This window comes from Hemitrygon akajei, chromosome 4, assembly GCF_048418815.1.
Source record: "Hemitrygon akajei chromosome 4, sHemAka1.3, whole genome shotgun sequence".
In the NCBI taxonomy this organism is placed as follows: Eukaryota; Metazoa; Chordata; class Chondrichthyes; order Myliobatiformes; family Dasyatidae; genus Hemitrygon; species Hemitrygon akajei.
Genome location: NC_133127.1, coordinates 2,483,957 through 2,507,021, shown reverse-complemented (window position 1 = coordinate 2,507,021; position 23,065 = coordinate 2,483,957). Strand labels below are relative to the sequence as shown.

The 23,065-nt window shown below is 44.2% G+C and overlaps 1 protein-coding gene and 1 long non-coding RNA gene across 3 annotated transcripts in view; one reads left to right on the top strand and one right to left on the bottom strand.

Annotated features, from left to right (window-relative positions):
- Positions 1 to 10,585: 10,585 nt before the first annotated feature.
- LOC140726064 (uncharacterized) lies at positions 10,586 to 20,200 on the bottom strand. 2 transcript variants are annotated; one of them, XR_012098559.1, is made up of 3 exons: positions 20,079 to 20,200; positions 17,197 to 17,282; positions 10,586 to 12,473 (listed from the first exon to the last, which is right to left on the bottom strand). It is a non-coding gene; the product is annotated as an uncharacterized lncRNA (long non-coding RNA). The 2 variants fall into 2 exon arrangements; XR_012098558.1 differs by having other exon boundaries at positions 20,001 to 20,190.
- A 181-nt stretch (positions 20,201 to 20,381) lies between these two features.
- The window catches only part of LOC140725865 (disintegrin and metalloproteinase domain-containing protein 12-like), a 132,659-nt gene continuing 129,975 nt past the window's right edge, over positions 20,382 to 23,065 (top strand). The window contains exons 1-2 of the mRNA XM_073041809.1: positions 20,382 to 20,523; positions 22,195 to 22,286. Coding sequence (XP_072897910.1) covers positions 20,394 to 20,523; positions 22,195 to 22,286 — 222 coding nt within the window. The 5' untranslated portion in view covers positions 20,382 to 20,393. The remainder of the gene's footprint in view (positions 20,524 to 22,194; positions 22,287 to 23,065) is intronic.

Here is a 23,065-nt window from a genome sequence, read left to right as displayed (position 1 = left end):
CCTGGGCGGGCCACATATATCCTGGGTAGGGATGCCCCCCAGGTGGAAACACTGGAGGCCTGGGCAAGGCGCGAACCCCTAGCCGGGTGTGGGGCACTATCCCAGGGTTCGGGCAGAAGAGGAGGACGGGTCAGAAGAGAGCCTTCCCTGAGCGGGCCGCATATGTCCCAGGTAGGGCCGCCTCCCAGGCAGAATCACCGGAGGCCTGGGCACGACGCGGACCCCTAGGTGGGTGCGGGGCACTATCCCAGGATTCGGGCGGAGGAGAAGGACAGGGCAGAACCACTGCCGGGCAGCAGCAGGTCGGCCGGACCTGCCCGACGGAGGCAAGGGGTAGGAACAGGCAGAACCACCGTCGGGCAGCAGCAGGTCGGCCGGACCTGCCCGACGGAGGCAAGGGGTAGGAACAGGCAGAACCACCGTCGGGCAGCAGCAGGTCGGCCGGACCTGCCCGACGGAGGCAAGGGGTAGGAACAGGCAGAACCACCGTCGGGCAGCAGCAGGTCGGCCGGACCTGCCCGACGGAGGCAAGGGGTAGGAACAGGCAGAACCACCGTCGGGCAGCAGCAGGTCGGCCGGACCTGCCCGACGGAGGCAAGGGGTAGGAACAGGCAGAACCACCGTCGGGCAGCAGCAGGTCGGCCGGACCTGCCCGACGGAGGCAAGGGGTAGGAACAGGCAGAATGATCGTCGGGCAGCAGCAGGTCGGCCGGACCTGCTCAATAGAGGCAAGGGGTAGGAACGGGCAGAACCACCGTCGGGCAGCAGCAGGTCGGCCGGACCTGCCCAATAGAGGCAAGGGATAGGAACGGGCATAGGTCCAGGGTGACCAACACAACAGTCATGATAATGGGAAATTCGGAAACGGCCGGCAGGCAGCGTGACCGCGCGAAAAACAAACGAGCGGAGAATCGGGACCAGCGCATGGGAAGAAAGGAGGGGGAGCGGACCAACCTGGTAGTACTGGCACGGGGCAGAGAAGCATGATGAAGAGAAGATCTGAGCCCGGGCAGAATCACAGAATGCAGAGTTCGGAGCCGGCGGAGAAACAGGAAACAGAAAAAAACGACCACCCGCCTGGTCCCAGTCCCAAGGCCCCTTATAAACACCTGCAGCTCAATGAGTTACAGGTGTGCCTCCTTGAACCAGGAGGGTCCTAACTAGATCACGGGTGATGGGAGGGACAACTGCAGGACCCGGAGTCTGGAGCCCCCAGACCGGATCAAAACCCGGAACGTGGTTCCAGACCAGACCCTGACACTTTCATGTTAAAATCCCCAACGATTATCATGACATTGCCTTTCTGACATGGTCTTTTCTACCTCCATTTTGTAATTTGTAATCCACACCCCAGCTGCTGTTTGGAGGCCTGTATACAATTGCCATTAGGGCCTTGTACCCTTCCCATTTCTTAACTCAACCCATCAATCCTATGTCATCTCTTTCCAATGATTTAATATTATTTCTCATACACAGAGCCACACCACCCCCTCTGCCTACTGACCTATCTTCCCGATACACCATATATCCTTGGACATTCAGCTCCCATCATCTGTGGGGGAAAGATAGGTACTTCTGTGGCCACAAATGAGACTCCAGGATGGTCTGCTGACTCCAGGTGTTTACATTAAGGATGTCTTGGAGCAGGTTCCAAGCATTCTAAAGAGTGCCGAGACAATGTTTACAGTGCACATTAGTACCAATGACACAGTATGGGAGGGATTGGGACCTGCACTACAGGTCAGGTAGCTCAATATCTGGTTAAAGCGCAGGATATCAAAGTTCCCACTGGTCTGCTTTTGGCCCCTACCTATTCGTTTCCAGTCCAAATGTACTTTTGCTGGTTGTTGCAGTCATGGTGGGCTGCTGGTTCTCTGCTGTTTGACCTTCAAAATACAATACCCCAAAAAGGCAGCATCCATCACCCAGGACGTCCCTCAGTAATTTCCCTTTCTTTTTACACTCATTTTTAATATATACTTCTCATTGTAATTTGTAGTTTTTTTTATTATGTATTGCTGACGTAAAACAAATTTCACAATGTAAGATGATGACATTAAACCTGATTTTTTTTTGTAATTTACTTTTTATTGAAGTTCATCATCAAACATATCCATAATAAACACAAAGTACACTGCATTTCCATAAGATGTATTTCAGGTATTTTACATATATATCATATAGTCATATTTGCCACAAATCCCCACTTAATATTTATCTGAGGTATACACTTATAGAAAAGAGAGGAAAGAAAGAACAAGCAAAAGGAGAAAACCATGTACAAGTAGAGAGTGAACCTTATTTTTACAACATATTCATTGATTTGTGAGAATAAAATAAGGCCTATGAGGTGTTATGTAGTTAAACCATTTTTCCCAGTATGAATCAAATTGTTCCAACTTATGATTAACAGCTGCTGTTATCTTCTCCATTTTGAAAATGTCAATTGTAATTTCCATCCATGCATTTAAAGTTGGGCTCGCCTGTGATAACCATCTCCTGTTAACTCTTTTTACCAGCCACCAGCAGTATTGTGTCATGGAAACCAAATCTATGTAAAACTCTGTAAAGAAAATTCCAATTAACTGAACCAAATGCCTTGATTCAGTATCCACGCTTATCACTGTTGCTTCAATTTAATTTTTTTGTATATGATCCATAGTATGAAGTGTCCTTCGTATATTGTTTTGTGTTTGGCGTTGTTGTATAAAACCCATCTGATCCTGTAGAAGTAGTAGAGGCCAGTTCAGTTGTGTCATTTAAGGTAAAATTGGATAGGTATATGGACAGGAAAGGAGTGGAGGGTTATGGGCTGAGTGCGGGTAGGTGGGACTAGGTGAGATTAAGAGTTCGGCACGGACTAGGAGGGCCGGAATGGCCTGTTTCCGTGCTGTGATTGTTATATGTTATATGGTTATGTATCAGTATGGGTAGAAAGTCTTCTAATCGTTTGGCCACGATGGAGGTAAATAATCTAAAATCTACATTAAGAACAGATATTGGTCTAAATGACCCACATTCCATTTTATCCTTGCTTTCTTCTGGTATAGCTGAGATTATCGCTTCCTTCCAGCTGAGTGGCACTTGTGCCTTTTTTTGAGCCCAGTTCAGTTTGGGGAGAAAGACAGGAATTACCTCATTTTAAAATTCTTTGTACTATGCTGCCGTATACCCATCTCATCCTGGTGACTTGCTTAATTTAAGCCTACTAATAGCAGATTTTAGTTCAGCTTCAGTTATGCCAAACATTGTTCTATTTTGTTCTTCGCTTAAAGTGGGTAACTCTAGAGAATTCAGGAAGATGTCAATTTGGGTTATGCTTCCCCCGGAACTTTAGAATATAGAGTGTTGTAAAACACTTCAAAAGCTTCTTGAATTTCACTTAGCTTACTTTTTTTAAAAATCATTTTTGTTCTTGGATCCCTAATTCTATGAATTGTATTTTTGGCTTTTTTTTTTCAGTTTCCATGCCAGTATTTTCATAGACTTAGATCCACTTTCATAATGTCTCTGTTTCAGAAACATTAACATTTTCCTGATTTCTTGCGTAGCCAAACTATTAATTTCATTCCTAATTTTAAAAATTTCCCCTGATGTATCCTGTGCCAAATTCAATTTGTGCGTTTTTTCTAGTTCCTTCAGCCTATCTTGTAATTCCTCTAATGTTTTATTCCTTTTTTTCTCTTATATGAAGATATTGCTATAATTTTCCCTCTTAAGACAGTCTTCAGAGAATCCCATAGAATGGGGTGAAACCTCTCCATTATCATTGAATTCTAAGTAAAGACCAATTTCTTTTTTAATTGGTTCCTTAAAGTACAGATCATTGAGTAGACTTGAATTTAGCTTCCAAATAGTATTCTATGGTTGTAGGTCATAATCAACAGATAAATATATAGGAGCATGGTCACTTACATCTATTGTTCCAATTCCACAGGTGTTTTTGTCTTTGTCTTTTCCAAATGTTATGAAATAGTCTATTCTTGTATATACAGAATGGGGGGGGGGCAAAATAATGAGTGTAATCCCTTCTATTGGGGAAAAGGTCCCTCCATATATCGATTAGACCAACATGCTCAAAAAGTGTATTGACTTTCTTATGTAAGGATTTTGTTTCATAGGTTTTTCTATTGAAAGAGTCTAACTTTGTTTGTAATTGTAAATTTAAGTCTCCCCCACATATCAGGAGACCTTCTGTTTCTGTTATCATAATATTAGTAAACTTCTGAAAGAATCGGCTTGAATCTAATATCACTTCTTTATTAAACTATTAATTTCCTTTTTAAAAACACCCTCTTCTTTCCTCAGGCCCTTCGTAGAATCTCCACCTTCGTATTGTATCGAAGGAATCTAATTACTATTGAGCGCGGCTTATCTTCACTGTCTCCAGTAGGCCTCGGGACGAGCGCACGATGCACCCTCTCAATTTCAAGCTCCATAGTCAAGGGAGTTCCAGTGCGTCCCGCAGCAACTTTCCTACAAACTCCATCATAGACAAACCCTCCGCTCCTTGGGGAACATTGTATATCCTGATATTTTTCCGCCGTGATCTTCCCTCATGGTCAAGCATTTACTTTCTTGTTGATTTAATATTTTTATCATCTTTCTTAGTATCCGTTCCACATTTTGCACACGATCTTCCACCTTCTCAATTCATGTCTCTGCCACTATTTTTTGTTTGACGTTGGTGAGCTCTGACTTGATATAATTTAACTGCTGTTTTATATCTTTTTGGAATTCCCGTGTCTCTTCCAGAATTTTTATCATATTTGCCGCTTCGCCCGAATGAGGCCCATTGTCAGCCTCACTACCACAGGCACGTGTAGGAGATTCACTCGCTGCACCCCCTCATCCACTGGCTCCGCAGTGATGCATTTTTTTTAAACCTCCATTCTTTTTCCCCATTCTCCCCCCCCCCTTATCAATTCAGATATTTTCGAAAGATCTTATATTTGATGGATTAACGGGGCAAAATATGCATTTTTCTGGAGCAGCTAATGTTTTAAGTTGCCATTCTGGACGATGACATCACCGGAGCCATTAAACCTGATTCTAATGCTAAGATCCTAACCTTGTTTAACTGTTACACCCTTCTGTATTCCTGCCAATTCATACTCAGTTGAGCAACTGTGCATTATCTGTTGGTGGCCTTATATGCAGGGGATTCCCATCCAAGGCCAACAATATTGAAAATCTGAGAGCACAAAGTTTGCTGCCCAATTCTCTTCTATCAGTGTCTCCCTCTATAAAAGAGGCAGACAAAGATTCTTGAACAGGCTTAAATCTAAGAGTTGGTGTCTGGAACTTATGGTTCCTTGTGTTTTTACTCTATGAGCCTAACACTTTAGTTATCTGGAGGGAGTGTTCCAGTCATGGTGGATTCAATCCTCAAAACCGTCCCAACTTTAAATAAAATGATGTTAGCTTTCTATTGACTGTTATGTATTAAAGACTGCATAATTATGTCCACTTCCAGGATATTTTGTGGAACTATGACATTGGGCTATGCACAAGTGCAACATTCCTGTAATGTCATTGGCGGCTCTGGCAAAAATGAAAGAAGCTGCCTGGTGAACTGACTCCAAGGTAACAAAAAGAGGACTACCTGGATTTGGATAATCTTAACAGTAAGACAGCAACAATGGGGAAAGAATTAACCACAGCAGTGGAAAGAGACTGTGTCTATATACTCATTACCACTCATTAGAATTCTCTTCTCTCAACAGATTCAGACATTGACTGGATAACTACAACAGCCTATTGATTGAACAACATCTGTGATCACAGCTTTTCACCATGTTTACGTCCTGGAACACGTGGGGAGCAGTTGCTGATTAGAGTCAATCCATGAGTGTAGCTCCGTTTAACTGATCACTTTCCCGGAGAACGAAGAGATATGGATAAATTCAGAACAGTGCGGCTGAGCTGAAGAAATACCCACGATCCTATAGAATAGCAGAGCAGATTAAAGGGCCTGCGTGGTCAATTCATGCTACCATTCCTGATGTCCAGAATGCTCCTTGGATGTGTGTTGTACACTACCACAATACAGTGTGTGTGTGTGTGTGTGTGTGTGTGTGTGTGTGTGTGTGTGTGTGTGTGTGTGTGTGTGTACATATATATATATACACACACACATATATATAGGAATGTAACTAAAATAAGACAACTCTGCACTGTGAAGGCTTTATTAGGTACACCTGGTCAAAGGTGCAAGCATTGAATCAGCCAATCACGTGGCAGCAACTCAATGCATTAAAGCATGCAGACATAGTCAAGAGGTTCAGTTACAATAGACAATAGGTGCAGAAGTAGACCATTCAGCCTTTCGAGCCTGCACCGCCATTTTGAGATCATGGCTGATCATCTACTATCAATACCCGATTCCTGCCTTGTCCCCATATCCCTTGATTCCCCTATCCATAAGATACCTATCTAGCTCCTTCTTGAAAGCATCCAGAGAATTGGCCTCCACTGCCTTCCGAGGCAGTGCATTCCACACCCCCACAACTCTCTGGGAGAAGTTTTTCCTTAACTCTGTCCTAAATGACCTACCCCTTATTCTCAAACCATGCCCTCTGGTACTGGACTCTCCCAGCATCTGGAACATATTTCCTGCCTCTATCTTGTCCAATCCCTTAATAATCTTATATGTTGCAATCAGATCCCCTCTCAATCTCCTTAATTCCAGCGTGTACAAACCCAGTCTCTCTAACCTCTCTGCGTAAGACAGTCCGGACATCCCAGGAATTAACCTCGTGAATTGTTGTTCAAGTCAAACATTAGAAGGGGCAACAAATGTGATCTGAGTGACTGACCTGTGGAATGATTGTTGATGCCAGATGAGGTAGTTTGAGTATCTTAGAAACTGCTGATCCAGAAACATAGGAGTGTACATAGAAAACCTACAGCACAATACAGGCCCTTCGGTCCACAAAGCTGTGCCAAACATGTCCTTACCTTAGAAATTACCTAGGGTTACCCATAGCTCTCTGTTTTTCTGAGTTCCACGTACCTGTCCAGGAGACTTTTAAAAGACCCTATCGTATCTGCCTCCACCACTGTCACCAGCAGCCCATTCCACGCACTCACTATACTCGTGTAAAATACTTACCGACATCTCCTCTGTACCTACTTTCAAGCACCTTAAAACTATGCCCTCTCATGCTAGCCATTTCAGCCCTGGAAAAAAGCCTCTGACTATCCACACGATCAATGTCTCTCATCATCTTATACACCTCTATCAGGTCACCTCCCATCCTCCATCGCTCCAAGGAGTAAAGGCCGAGTTCACTCAGCCTATTCTTATAAGGCATGCTCCCCAATCCAGGCAACATCCTTGTATATCTCCTTTCCACCCTTTCTATGGCTTCCACATCCCTCCTGTAGTGAGGCAACCAGAATTGAGCACAGTACTCCAAGTGGGGTCTGACCAGAGTTCTATATAACTGCAACATTACCTCTTGGCTCCCAAACTCAATCCCAGGATTGATGAAGGACAATGAACCGTAGGCTTCCTTAACCACAGAGTCAACCTGCGCAGCAGCTTTGAGTGTCCTATGGACTCGGACCCCCAAGATCCCTCTGATCCTCTACACTGTCAAGAGTCTTATCAGAATACTATATTCTGTCATCATGTTTGACCTACCAAAATGAACCACTTCACACTTATCTGGGTTGAACTCCATCTGCCACTTCTCAGCCCAGTTTTGCATCCTATCAATGTCCCGCTGTAACCTCTGACACCCCTCCACGTTATGCACAACACCTCCAACCTTTGTCATCAGCAACTTTACTAACCCAATCCTCTACTTCTGCATCAAGGCTATTTATTAAAATCACAGAGAGTAAGGGTCCCAGAACGGATCCCTGAGACACACCACTGGTTACCGACCTCCATGCAGAATATGACCCGTCTACAACCACAGTTTGCCTTCTGTGGGCAAACCAGTTCTGGATCCACAAAGCAATGTCCCCTTGGATCCCATGCCTCCTTACCGTCTCAATATGCCTTGCATGGGGTACCTTATCAAATGCCTTGCTGAAATCCATATACACTACATCTACTGCTCTTCCTTCATCAATGTGTTTAGTCACATTCTCAAAAAATTCAATCAGGCTTGTAAGGCACAACCTGCCTTTGACAAAGCCATGCTGACTACTCCTAATCATATTATACCTCTCCAAATGTTCATAAATCCTGCCTCTCAGGATCTTCTCCATCAACTTACCAACACTGAGGTAAAGACTCACTGGTCTATAATTTCCTGGGCTATCTCTACTCCCTTTCTTAAATAATGGAACAACATCCGCAACCCTCCAATCTTCTGGAACCACTCCTGTCCCCATTGATGATGCAAACCTCATCACCAGAAGCTCAGCAATCTTCTCCATCACCTCCCACAATAGCCTGGAGTATATCGCATCTAGTCCCAGTACTTATCCAACTTGATGCTTTCCAAAAGCTCCAGCACATTTTCTTTCTTAATATTTACATGCTCAAGCTTCTCAGTCCACTGTAAGTCATCCCTACAATAGCCAAGATCCTTTTCCATAGTGAATACTGAAGCAAAGTATTCATTAAGTACCTCTGCTATCTCCTCCGGTTCCATGCACACTTTTCCACTGTCACACTTGATTGGTCATATTCTCCCCACGCATGGAGGAGAATAGGTAAGCACATAAGGACCATCTATGTCTATCTGCTGGAATTTTCCAACCACGACCAGACAATGGCACAAGAAACAAAACAACATCCAATGAGTGGCAATTCTGTGGGCAGAAGTGGCTTGTTAATGAAAAGAATGGCAATACTATGTCAAGCTGACAGGAAGGTGATAGTAACTCAAGTAACCTTGTGTTACATAAGTGGTTACAAAACATCAACTGTTTATTCGTTTCCATAAATGCTGCCTGGCCTGCTAAGCTCCTCCAGTATTTGTATGTGTTAAAAAAGTGTTGTCTCTGAATGTACAACACGTTATACCTTGAAGTGGAGGGCTACAGCAGCAGAAGACCATATCAGAATCCACTCCTGTACCTGATAAGGTGGCCACTAATTGTATCTAATAGTATGTTTAAAAACACAGTATATTTTGTAAAGATTTCTGTGAGGAATATTACTAATCTAAGCAATTAGTGTTTGGAAATACATATATGGAGCTGTATGTGCTTACCTATTCTCCCCGATGTGTGGACAGAAAGATATGTATTGCAATAAGCCTGAATTTTAAACACTAACAAACAGGATATGAATAGCCCATCCCATCTCCTGCTCTGCCATTGCCGATCTTCAGCTTTGATTCCAGCACTCTCCCATACCCCTTGATTCTGGTAATATTCAGAAATGTATTGATCAGTACAGAATGAACTCAGTGACTGAGAATTTGCTGCAGCAGGGGCAGCAAATCCCAAAAATTCACCACCCTCAGTACAAAAACATTTCACCTGAAACAGTGCTGTGCTATCTGATTTCAGACTCCTCGCATTGGGAAACGTCCTTCACTGATAATCAAACTGAATGAGAAATTAAACAAATTGCAATGAGGTCTCATGTCATTCTTCAGAACTTTGGACCATACATTCTCAATCTCTCCTGAAAGGCAAGCCTGCTATTGTTGGAACTAGTCTAATAAATCTTCACTGCACCTTCTCCGTGTTATATACCCCCACTTTTAGTAAGGACACTTAAATATATGCAGCTGATATATCACTAAATCACAATGCAATTACAGTAAAATATTCAAACCAATAAAAAACAAATTGTGGAAAACGCAAGACTGCAGTTGCTTGAAATCTTGTGCAACACACATTTATGGAGAATAAATAGTCGATTTCTTGGACTGAGATCCTTAATTAGATCTGATGAAATTGACAAAGAACTCAGTTGAACAGGGAGTGTGTGTGAAAGAGAAACAGAGCTGATAATGAAGGATTTTCAACCGGAGATGTTAAATCTGTTTCTCAGCCCACAGACGCCACCTGACAAGCTCTACACTCTCGGCATTTTGGTTTTGTCAATCAGATTTCCAGAATGTGCATTTATTTGAATTTCAAGGCCTCTTGCCTTGATGTCAAGACAATAATTTACCTAATGTGACCTCAGAGTGTCCTGGTAAAACTAGTCAATGGTATCATGTGCAATATGTGTAAATGGATGAAGTCATATATCACATAAAGGAAGATGGTAGTCACTCCAGCCCTAGAACATCACTCAGGGCCCAATCATTCTTTACTACTTCACTGATAATCTTCCAACGTTAGGTCAGAGAATGAGGATGTTCATTGCTGACTACACACAGTTTTATTCATAGAATGACAGTGTTAATAAACCTGACTCATATTCTGTTTGATTGTATTTGCATTTCCTCAGTTAATGGGAAGTAACATTACATGTGCCAGGTAATGAACATTTCCAACAAAAGAGCATTTCATCACCTAGATAGATAGATAGATAGATACTTTATTCATCCCCATGGGGAAATTCAACTTTTTTCCAATGTCCCATACACTTGTTGTAGCAAAACTAATTACATACAATACTTAACTCAGTAAAGAATATGATATGCATCTAAATCACTATCTCAAAAAGCATTAATAATAGCTTTTAAAAAGTTCTTAAGTCCTGGCGGTAGAATTGTAAAGCCTAATGGCATTGGGGAGTATTGACCTCTTCATCCTGTCTGAGGAGCATTGCATCGATAGTAACCTGTCGCTGAAACTGCTTCTCTGTCTCTGGATGGTGCTATGCAGAGGATGTTCAGAGTTATCCATAATTGACCGTAGCCTACTCAGCGCCCTTCGCTCAGCTACCGATGTTAAACTCTCCAGTACTTTGCCCACGACAGAGCCCCCCTTCCTTACCAGCTTATTAATACGTGAGGCGTCCCTCTTGCTAGCCCTGCCTAGCAATGGCATTGTTATAACAGCTTACCACTATCACTAGTAACCAGAAACTCAAGCTGACCAACCAATTGCCCCAGGAAACAGGAACTCTACTGAGTGTTTTTTATCACCCCCTCCCCCAATAGTAACAGAGACATCGACGAGCAGATAAGGAGTCAGATTCTGGAATGGTGCAATAATAATAGGGTTGTTGTGATGGGAGATTTTAACTTCCCTAATATTGACTGGCATCTCCTCAGAGCAAAGAGTTTAGATGGAGTGGAGTTTGTTAGGTGTGTTCAGGAGGGTTTCCTGATGCAATATGTAGATAAGCCAACTAGAGGAGAGGCTGTCCTTGATCTGGTATTGGGAAATGAACCTGGTCAGGTGTCAGAACTCTTAGTGGGAGAGCACTTTGGAGGTAGTGATCACAACTCTATCTCCTTCACCATAGCGCTAGAGAGGGATAGGAGCAGACAATTTGGAAAAACATTTAATTGGGGTGGGGGGGGGGGGATATGATGCTATTAGGCAGGAACTTGGGAGCATAAATTGGAAGCAGATGTTCTCAGGGAAATGCATGGCAGAAATGTGGCAAATATTCAGGGAATCTTGTTAAAGTAGAATCACAGTTTATTGCGCACCCTCCTGCAGGAGTTTGAGACCCACTTGTCAGAGGGAAGGCGCGTAAGTACTGCCACTACCTGACAAGTGGGCCCACTCTCTCCAGTTACAGCTGTATATTTATACATAGTAAGCTCCATACATTACTATTGCAAGATGTTATTTGAACTGGTACGCCCACCAAGTCTGTTGGTGTGAAACTTAGTTACAGATAAGAGTCAGCTAGATCAAGGCTTAATTACAGGTGGATGTACCGTCCAGTCTTTATCAGTTATTCCCTTTGCTAGGCCCTGACTTAATCACAGACAGATGTTCATTCCTGTCCTTATTGGTGAGCCCTCCTCCTCCTACTCAAACGAGAGTACAATGTACAAAGTTATCAAACTCTCAATGTCTCTCTGCAAGCTGAGGAGAACTGGTACTGAGCCTGTCTTAGCTGGCTGCTGAAGGCAGAGTTTACTTCAGTTCAAAAATTCCTACTGAGTCGCAATTATTCTTTTAGCCAGAGGTTACACAGGTTCAAAATTATATTTATATATCCACTTCCTCACATTGCTCCATGACTTCCTCTTTTTCTGCAGCCATATCACTAACTCTAATTAGCAATGCCACACCCCCACCTTTTTTGCCTCCCTCTCTGTTGTTTTTGAAATACCGAAAACCTAGCACACTCAGCACCCATTCTTGCTCCAGAGACATCCAAGTCTCTGTAATGGCCACAACGACGTAGTTCCACGTTTGATCCTGTGATGAGCAAATCAAGCTGAGATGGAGTCTAGAGTTGACCCCCCTGTGAATGAACGAGGGGGGGGGGGAAGGCATCCTGTTGCAGATGAGAGAGACATGATTTAATATTATGGCTTTGGCTGTTCGTTTACCTTTGCTCCAAGAACACTTTCTTTGCCTGCTTGTGAGGATTCTTGCTGAGACAGCAAGGCGGGACCAGGTGATGGACGGCCGGTACCCTGCAAGGGGAGATAAAAAGCAGGTCTGCAAAGACACAAGTAGACACACCACGGGACACTGAAAGAGCGTTGTGCACCCACGTGAAGGTGGGGGTTCAGCAGATCGATTTGGGGGAATCGATCAGAGGCTCACAGTGTGTGAAGGTGCAACCAGTGGGGACTTGTTTGTGTGTCCACCCTCACCTGGGTGACAGGTCTACCACTGAAGAACGGTCATACGGGGGTCACAGTCGGTGACTATAACAGGACAGGAAGATACCCGAAGGTTTGACGGAAACTGCATCGCCTCTCGCTCTCTCTCTCTCTCCAACGTTACACCAGAACTACCTCGGCCTAAACTGAACTGAGCTCTTCACCATCCTAAGACTATCCATTTACCCCTAGACTTTGAAAGAGCTTGGTTTTGATTCCTATTTCCACACTTCTGTATATATTATTACTAACCTGTTTTATATATATTTGCATTTTATAGTACTGTATTACTTAGTTTACTAATAAACACGATTAGTCACAGTAATACCAGACTCCAACGTGTACCCCATTTCTGCTGGTTCGGTAACCCGGTCACGGGGTACGTGACAAATTGGGGGCTTGTCTGGGATTGGATTGTCAAATTGGGGGGGCTGTTGAATTGATTGGGGTAAATTCCCTTATCTGATTTGGTTGAGTAGAAAACGAAAAGGAAGACAGCAGAAATGGATGTTGAGGATTTTCTGTCAAGACCAGACCCTGCGGGCTTAAGGAAAGCTAAAAAGGATGAGTTGTGGGAAGTTGTGAATGCATTGAAGCTTAAGGCACAGAAGAGTATGACGAAAGTGGAACTCTGAGTGATAATAGTGAAGAACTATATTTCTACGAAGCACTTTAGTGAGGGGGAGGTAGAAGCATTTCCTCTGGAGGTCCAGATATGTCTGGAAGAGATGAGGCTAGAGGGAATTAAGTTAGAGGCTAAAGAAGCGCAGAGACAGAGAGTGGTAAGGGAAAGACAGAGACAATTCGAGAGGATGCTGTAGCAGCTGGTAGGGCCAGTGTTGGACCCTGGTGATTTTTTTAGTTTGAAAGAGCTAGTTGTTATTGAAGAATTTAAGGAGTGTGTTCCCGATGATGTAAGGGCATTCCAAGATGAAAAGGATGCCGCTACCTTGAGGGAGTCTGCTGGGTTGGCAGACGAGGTTGTTTTAACCCGCAAGGTTGAGATTACTCTGGATGGGAGTTGCTCAGAGAGTAGCTGGGAGGATCAGGGGAACTTGGAATTTGAAACTGGGACTGGTATTGAAAGCCTAGAAGAGGCAGATGTCCCGTTTGTCTGTGTTCAGGTTGGTGAAGTACCTGTGGATTCACAGAGTACTGAACCTTGTGTTGAGACTCAGGTAAGGTCTGATGTGTCTGACTTGGTTAAAAAGGAATGCAATCCTTTTGTGTCAGATGGACTTGGTTCAGTGAGTAAGGGGTTAAGCTTGGCACCAGTGGAAAGTGAGAGTTCTCAGTCACTTGTGTTAGATGGTGTTCTGAAAGATGATGATGTGAATTTTATGGACAATAGTGAGAAAGGGGCTGTTGTTCAAGATTACAATGTAGAGAAAAAGAGGTCGAAAAAACGGAATTGATGGATTGTTTGGGAACATTCAGAATGTAAACATGGTTTTCCTCAGCTTAATGATAGTGCTAAGTTTGGTAAACACTAAATTGGCACCTATTCAGGGTGAAGTTAATTTAGCAGGACGGCTCACAAGGAAGCTTGTGGCTATTGAGAACCCGCCCATAGATTCTGAAGTTTAACCTGCCTGCGCAGTAACCAGAAGCATGGCGAAAAAGGCTGACGAGACAAACACTAATTTAGCTGAAACAAACTTTGATTTAGCTGAGACGTTTTTACCGTCCCTGTATCAGCAGGGGTTAGAGGATAATGAAGCTGAGGAGAGTAAGGGAGAACAGGCAGATTTACCATTATATAGGAAAGAATTTATGAGGGAACAGAGAAAAGATAAGGAACGTGGCTTTGAAGGAGACAGCTCTCTCTGAGGAGGGAATTAAAAAGGAACAAGTGGGATTCTACATTAAAGATGGAGTATTAATGAAAAAGTGGAGACCGGCTACAGTGCCTGCAGATGAAGATTGGGCAATTGTACACCAGGTGGTAATTCCAAAGGTTTATCAGGACGAAATTTTGAACCTGACTATCCCTAGGTGGACACTTTGGAGTAAGGAAAACGGTAGATAGGGTTATGAGAGAATTCTACTGGCCCAATATGAGGAAGGAGATTCAGTCCAATCAGGGGAGTACATTCACGTCCCACACATTCCAACGAATGATGTCTGAGATGGGAGTTAAATACATTTTGTCCTCCACATACCACTCGGAGTCCCAAGGGGCTTTGGAGCGATTCCACTCAACTCTGAAAACCATGATCAAAACCTACTGCTAGGAAAATATCAGAGACTGGGATGATGGATTACCCCTCTGCTGTTCGCAGTGAGGGACACGGTTCAGGGGTCGCTGGGGTTCAGCCCATTCGAGCTCATTTTCGGTCATAGGCCCAAGGGACCTCTGACCTTACTTAAAGAGCAATGGTCTAACCCGACAGTGCATGTCAATGTGATTGACTATGTTTTTAAATTCCGTGACAGGCTTAGTAAGACATGCGACCTTGCAAAGAGAAATCTCCAAGACTCCCAAGTCAAAATGAAGCAGTGGTATGATAAACGAGCACAAGATCAGGCGTTTCAGGTTGACGATAAGGTCCTAGTTTTATTTCCCTTGGTGACCAACCCCCTGCAGGTGAGCTTCCACCTAATTAAGAATTAGGTAATTAAATAGGTAATTAAGAAGATAGACTCTTTGAACTATGTTATTGAAACCCCCGATCAACGCAAGCCAACTCAGTTAGTTCATGTCAATATGTTAAAAGCTTATCATGACCCTAAGACAGCACCAGTCAGCGCTGTCACGAAAACAAGTGAGGCTGTGGAGATTGCTAATGAGGGGCAAGAGCATTTGAAAAGAAAAAATATAGTGCCCACCAGACTGGAGAACTCTGTTGTTTTGACCAACTTTGCTGATAAGGTCTGTTATTTGGAGTCTACACAGAGGGAGCAGCTGACAAAACTAATTAACCGGCATACAGATTTATGCCCAGATGTACCTCGGAAATGTACGGTCGCAGTACATGATGTTCTTGTTAATGCAGCCCAGCCTATTAAGCAACACCCCTATAGGATTAATTTAGAAAAGAGCAAATTAGTGGAAAAGAAAATTGAACATATGCTAGCTACAGGTATTATTAGGTGATCTACCTTGGACTGGGCATCTCTGTGTGTGGTTGTCCCGAAGCCTGATGGTAGTGTAAAGTTTTGTACAGATTACAGGAAAGTAAATGCCAACACAAAGACTGATGCTTATCCTATCCCAAGGGTGGATGATTGCATTGATAGAGTGGGGAAAGCTAGGTACATCACGAAGATTGACTTGCTGAAAGCGTACTGGTGTGTTCCTTTAACTGACAGGGCTAGAGAAATTTCAGCATTTGTCACACCATCAGGCTTCTATGAGTATAATGTTTTGTCTTTTGGAATGAAAAACCTTCCAGGGACACTTCAAAGGATGATTGACTCGGTGATTAAAGGGTTAAAGAACACAGGGGCTTATATTGATGACTTAGTGTCTGGAGTGATACGTGGGACGAGCACGTTGTGGCTGTGGAGGAACTGTTTAAACAGCTGTCTGAAGCCAAGCTCACAGTGAACCTCGCCAAAAGTGAATTCGGCCACACTACGGTCACATACCTGGAGTATGTGGTAGGACAGGGGCAGCTGGCTCCTGTGCAGGCTAAAGTGCAGGCTATTTCTGAAGTTCCCGTCCCGACTGATAAGAGAGCTCTGAGAAGGTTTCTGGGAATGGTGGGGTACTATCGGAAGTTTTGTAAAAACTTTGCGGATATCCCCTTCCCTCTTACCAAGCTCTTGGAAAAGAATGAAAAATTTGTGTGGAGTGATCCTTGCCAAGAAGCCTTTGAGAGGCTGAAAACTATTTTGTGTTACCATCCTGTGTTAAAAGCGCCTGATTTTTTGAAACCCTTCTCCCTAGCAATGGATGCTCGTGACGAGGGTGCAGGGGCAGTGTTGCAGCAGAAAGACGAGGACAAAATTGAACACCCAATGGCTTATTTCTCTAGGAAGTTTAATGTGCACCAGAGAAATTATTCCACTGTAGAAAAAGAATTACTGTCACTTATTCTGGCGTTACAGCATTTCAAGGTTTACATTTGTCCGGCACAGAAGTCACTTATAGTTTATACTGATCTCAATCCATTGGTATTTTTGACTAACATGAAGGATAAGAATAGACGGTTGCTGAGTTGGAGTCTGATGTTACAAGAATATGATGTGAAGATCCAACATGTAAAGGGGACTGACAATGTAATTGCTGATTATTTATCTAGATGTTAGAGTTGAAATTATATCTGTGTTACTCTGTTGGTTAATGACTACCTATGTATTATATTAGACTCTAATGTGCATTCATGTTTGAATTTTTACCCCCCCCCTAAAAATTCCTAAAAGGGTGGGAGTGTGATGAGCAAACCAAGCTGAGATGGGTTCCAGAGTTGACCCCCCTGTGAACGATGCTGCTAATGAGAGAGAGAGAAGGGGGGGGGGGAGGCATCCTGCTGCAGATGAGAGAGAGAGACATGATTTAATATTATGGCTTTGGCTGTTTGTTTACCTTTGCTCCAAGGACACTTTCTCTGCCTGCTTGTGAGGATTCTTGCTGAGACAGCAAGGCGGGACCAGGTGATGGCGGCCGGTACCCTGCAAGGGGAGATAAAAAGCAGGTCTGCAAAGACACAAGTAGACACACCACGGGACACTGAAAGAGCGTTGTGCACCCACGTGAAGGTGGGGGTTCGGAGGAAAGATTTGGGGGAATCGATCAGAGGCTCACAGTGTGTGAAGGTGCAACCGGTGGGGACTTGTTTGTGTGTCTACCCTCGCCTGGGTGACAGGTCTACCACTGAAGAATGGTCGTACGGGGTCACAGTCGGTGACCATAACAGGACAGGAAAATAACTGAAGGTTCGACGGCAACTGCATCACCTCTCTCTCTCTCTCTCTCTCTCTCCAACATTACACCAGAACTACCTCGATCTAAACTAAACTGAACTCTTCACCATCCTAAGACTATCCATTTACCCCTAGACTTTGAAAGAGCTTGGTTTTGATTCCTATTTCCACACTTCTGTATATATTATTGCTAACCTGTTTTATATATATTTGCATTTTATAGTACTGTATTACTTAGTTTACTAATAAACACTGTTAGTTACAGTAATACCAGACTCCAACGTGTACTCCATTTCTGCTGGTTCGGTAACCCGGTCACGGGGTACGTGACAATCTATACTCTTAAGTTCATCTGCGTTGTTTAAGATACTCCCTGCATTTCAATACACACATCTCAAACCATCAGACTGAGTGCATCATTGCTCTAACATCTGTCTATCCTTCTTCACAAACTCTCTACAAGCTGTCTCTACTTGTGCTCCAACCTCCCCATCCTCTGCCTCTTCCCACACCCTGTAATACTAGTTTAAACCCTCCCCAATAGCATTACAAACCTCCCCTCTAGGATATTGGTCTTCCTCAGATTCCAGTACAACCTGTCCTTTTTGTACAGGTGACACCTGCCCCAGAAGAGGTCACAATGATCCAAAAGTCTGAATCTCTGCCCCCTGCTCCAATCCTTCAATTATGCATTTATCCTCCACTTCATTCTATTCCCATACTCTCTGATGCGTGGCACAGGCAGCAATTTTGAGGTTATTACCTTTGAGGCCCTGTTTCTTAACTTCCTTCCTAACTCCCTGTATTTTGCTTTCAGAACTTCCACCCTTTTTCTACCTGTTGTTGGTACCAATATGTATCATGACCTCTGACTGCTCACCCTCCCATTTCAAGATATTGTGGATGTGCTTAGAAACATCACAAACCCTGGCATCTGGGGGAAAATTACCATCGTTTCTTTTTCACGCCTACAGAATCGACTGTCTTATCCCTAACTATAGAGCCCCCTATTACCACGCCATCCTCTTCCATTCCCTAACCTTGTGAGCTACAGGGCCAGATCAGTGCCAGAGGCACGGCCACTGTCGCTTCCCCTGGGGGGGTGAGAGGAGTGGGTCATCCCCCCCCCCAACAGTACTCAAAATGGAGTATTTATTGTTAAGGGGGACAGCCACAGGGGTGCTCTCCACTAACTGACACCCTCCCTTCCCTCTCCTGATGGTCACCCACTTATCTGTCTCCTGTGGCCCTGGGGTGACTACCCGCCTGTAGCTCCTATCGATCACCTCATCACTTTCTCTAACAAGCCGAAGGTCATCGAGCTGCTGCTCCAGTTCCCTACTTGGTCTCTGAAGAGCTGCAGCTCGATGCTCCTGGCACAGATGTGGCCACCAGGGAGGCTGGAACTCTCCCGGACATCCCACATCTGACACCAAGCACAGAAAACTGGCCTCGTAATTATACCCACTATTCTTGTTGGGGGGGGCAGGAGAGGAGGGGAAGTAACTTACCTCGCTGAAGCCCCGATGAGCCAAAGCACTACTTCTCTGACTTACACTACTCTGACGACCACTCCTTCGACAAAACCTTGTGAATGTAGTAAACCCTAAGCAGAGTGGATGCGGATAGGATATTTCCCATGGTGATGGAATCTTAGGACAAGAGGGCACAGCTTCAGGATAGAGAGATGTCCATTTAATATAGAGATACAAAGACATTTCTTTAACTAGAGGGTAGTGAATTTGTGGAATTTATTACCACAGGCAGCTGTGGAGCCCATGTTGTTGAGTATATTTAAGGCAGAGTTTGATAGGTTCTTGACTGGACATGGCATTAAAGATTACAGGGAGAAGCCAGGGAAGGAGGCAAAGGATCAGCTATGTTTTAAAGGTGGACCAGACTCGATGGGCCAAATAGCCTAATTCTGCTCCAAAGTCTCATGGTTTCTGGACGAGACCTTTCATCAGGAATGGAAAGGAAAGGGACAACAATCAGGTGAAGGTGGTGGAGGAAGACAAGCCAGAAGATCTGAGGTGAAAAACAAGATAAAATCTGCAGATGCTGGAAATCCGAACAACACACACAAAGTGCTGGGGGAATTCAGCAGGTCAGGCAGCATCGATGAATAAAGCACAGAGACGTTTCGGACCGAAACATTTCGGCAGGACTGCAGGAAGACTACATCGATTGTAGAGCAGAGGTGAGCTGGGGTGAATTGGGTGGGGAGAGCGACGACGAAGAGAGAAACTGGGAGGAGACAGATGGAAACGGCAAAGGGATGAAGAAGGAAACTGACAGGAGGAGAGGAAACCATGGGAGAAAGGAAAGGTCTCGACCCGAAATATCGACCGTTTATATCCCGTACGGTTATACAATTGTAACGAACGGACCTGCATGGACGGGTATTTCGGAACAGTAACAATAAACCAAATCCATATTTGTTTCGACAGATACTGCGGGACTCACTGAATTTCTCCTGCAGCTTGTTAGTTACTCCAGACTCCCAAGCATCAGCGCCTCTGGTATCTCTTCTATTTCACTTACTAGCTGTTGTGGAGACGAGGACACCCTGTGCTTTATCCGTCGGTGGGGCCTACGCCTCTCACAGCCGGCAAGAGGGGCAAGGGGCAGCTCGAAAACACAACCTCCGCCATCGTCCCGGCAGCGCGCACACGCATTGACAGTCCAGGCTGGCGGGAACGCGGGCGGGGGCGGGCCGCGCGGGAAAGGCTGTGCGCGTGCGCGCCCGGGCCGCGCGGAAAAGGCTGTGCGCGTGCGCGCCCGGGCCGCGCGGAAAAGGCTGTGCGCGTGCGCGCTGTTTGAACCGAGCTGCCGGTTGTTCCTCAGTTCAGCGTCGCCATGCCTCGTTACCTTGTCCTGATGGGCTTCGCCATTTGTGGCCGCCTTCTCACGGCCCTGTGGACAGGCAGCCCCGAGCCCATGCCGCAGAGTAGCGCAGAAGGTCCCAGCGGTCACGGCCGGCTGGCAGGTGAGGAGCCTCAGGCCTTCGCACCTCCCACCCAAAATTCTTTTAAATCCCACCCTCCCATGTTTGTTGTTTTTTGCTGGATGCCTATGTTGGCGCGGTCTTTCAATGGTGCAATTATGGATTTATTGAGTATGTCCGCAAGAAAATTAATCTCAAGGTTGTATCTAGTGACATATGTATTTTGATAATAAATTTATTTTGAACATTGAAGCCTCATTCTCTGGTATTCGAAATTTCGATCCTAGGAAAAACACTATCATATCCGTGTGAACACGGGGGAAATCTGCAGATGCTCAAAATTCAAGCAACACACACGAAATGCTGGTGGAACACAGCAGGCCAGGCAGCATCTATAAGCACTATGGACGAGTCTTGACGAAGGGTCTCGGCCCAAAACGTCGACAGTGCTTCCTTCTTATAAGATGCTGCCTGGCCTGCTGTGTTCCACCAGCATTTTGTGATCATATCCTTGTATATGACTTCCCAAAATTCAAAACACTCACAGTTGTCCGTCCATATTTCCAATTATCTGGGGCAAAGAAGAGACCTGATATGAGTCTAAAATTACTGAGAGACATGCACCGTAGCATAGCAGTCAACGCAACACTTGCAGCTCGGGGCATCGGAATTCAATTCCACCACCTTCTGTGAGGAGGTACCCCATGACCAGTGTGTTTCATTTCACAGTCCAAAGATGTACTGCTTAGCTGGGAGTTGCTGGGTGGTGTGGCTCGTTAGGCCAGAAGGGCCTGTTCTGTGTCGTTTCTCTTCTAAATAAATAAAAAGTAAAAAGAAAATGACCACACAATATTTTTCTCCTGAGTAGTACCTTACTGGAGGAAAGGTACTTGAGGCGAAAAGGAGATGTGAGGAGCACATGATTTTTTACAGAGAGTGGTTGGTGTCTTGAAGGGCTGCAGCAGTTATTGGTGGAAGTAGACAGGATAGTGATTTGTAACTTTCAGACAGACACTTGAAAATGAAGGGATAGGGATCATTTTCAGACAGAATATGAGTAGTTTAATTTGGCACAAACATCATGAGCCAAAGGGCCTGTTCACATGACACTGATCTATGATCTATATCCTGCTGTCTGCTTTGACAACCTTCCTCCCTATCCACAACTTTTTTTGTTGTTCTTGTTTGCATACTTACTGATCACTCCCCTGACGTTTTTATTCAAAGAGGTCCCAACAATGATCTCTGTGAAATACCACTGGTCACAGGACTCCAGTCAGAATAACACCCTATCATCACTCACCCCACCCAGTTTTAGCCAACCGAGTTTTGAATCTAATCTCCCAAGTCACCATGTTTTCATCTTCTGAATCACCTTACCATGATGGACCTTGTTGAAAGCTTTACTGAAGTCCATGCATATAAAACAGCCCTTAATCATCTTCATAACTCCTCAAATAAGTCATTTGTTTGTAGGATATGATCACCCTCAAACAAAGCCAAAATGAATATCCACAATAAGTCCATGGTTTTTTTTCAGATGTTAATAGATCCTATTACTAAGAATCTAATAATTTTCCAATCACTGATTTGAGGTTCGAGCCTATAATGACCTGGTTTGTTTTTGATAATTGTTGTTCAGCTTATTACTTAACAATAGCTAATTGAAATAATGATATCTTGTTTTTTTCTGACAATGAAACACACTTAAAGAAAAGCTTCTTGGAGAAGATCCTCAGTACAGAGTCATCTCACCATTTATTATATCAGGAGGTCAGATGCGAAACATGGATCATTTACAACAGGTAAATAAATCTACAGATCTCTGTTCTGAGTGCATTTTAATATTTCAGATGTTTTATGGGAGGCACAGATAGAGTTGGCAAGGGTTGACATGCATTTAAGGCGAGGAGGTAATTTCAAAGGAAATGTGAGGGGCACACTTTTTACAAAAAGAGCAATGGGTGTCTGGAGTGTGCAGCCTGGATTTGTGGTAAAAGCAAGTGGTGGTACAGACTTTTAGATAGGCACGTGAATGTAAGGAAAATGGAAGGATATGGACTTCATGTGGGCAGAAGAGATTCATTTGGTTGTCCATTTGATTATTCCTTTAATTGGTTTGACAAAACATTGTGGGGCGAAGCACCTGTTCTCTGTGCTGTACTGGTCTGTAGAACATCCTCTCTCTCTTACTAGATATACAGAAATGGGACCTATAGCCTGGCTGATTGATGTATTAATTTACATATCCCATTTACCAGCAGTTAGTCCTAGCCATAACTTACCAGTTCAAGTGTCTCTCTGGATATGACTGAGAGGACTGTTGTAGAACAGAAGACTCTTGGAGGACAAGTGGAGTCATGGGTAGCTGGCTGTTGACATACTGTCCTTCAGTGATCAGGATAGTGAGTATAAAAGTTGGGAGGCTCTGGTGAAGCCTCATTTGAAGTACTGTGCTCAGTTGCCTGCTATAGGAAAAAAGTTATTGAATTAAAAAGATTGACAAGGATATTGCCAGGACTCAGGGCACTGGGTTACAGGGAGTGGATGGACAGTATAAAATCACAAGTTAGAGTTAGGGTAA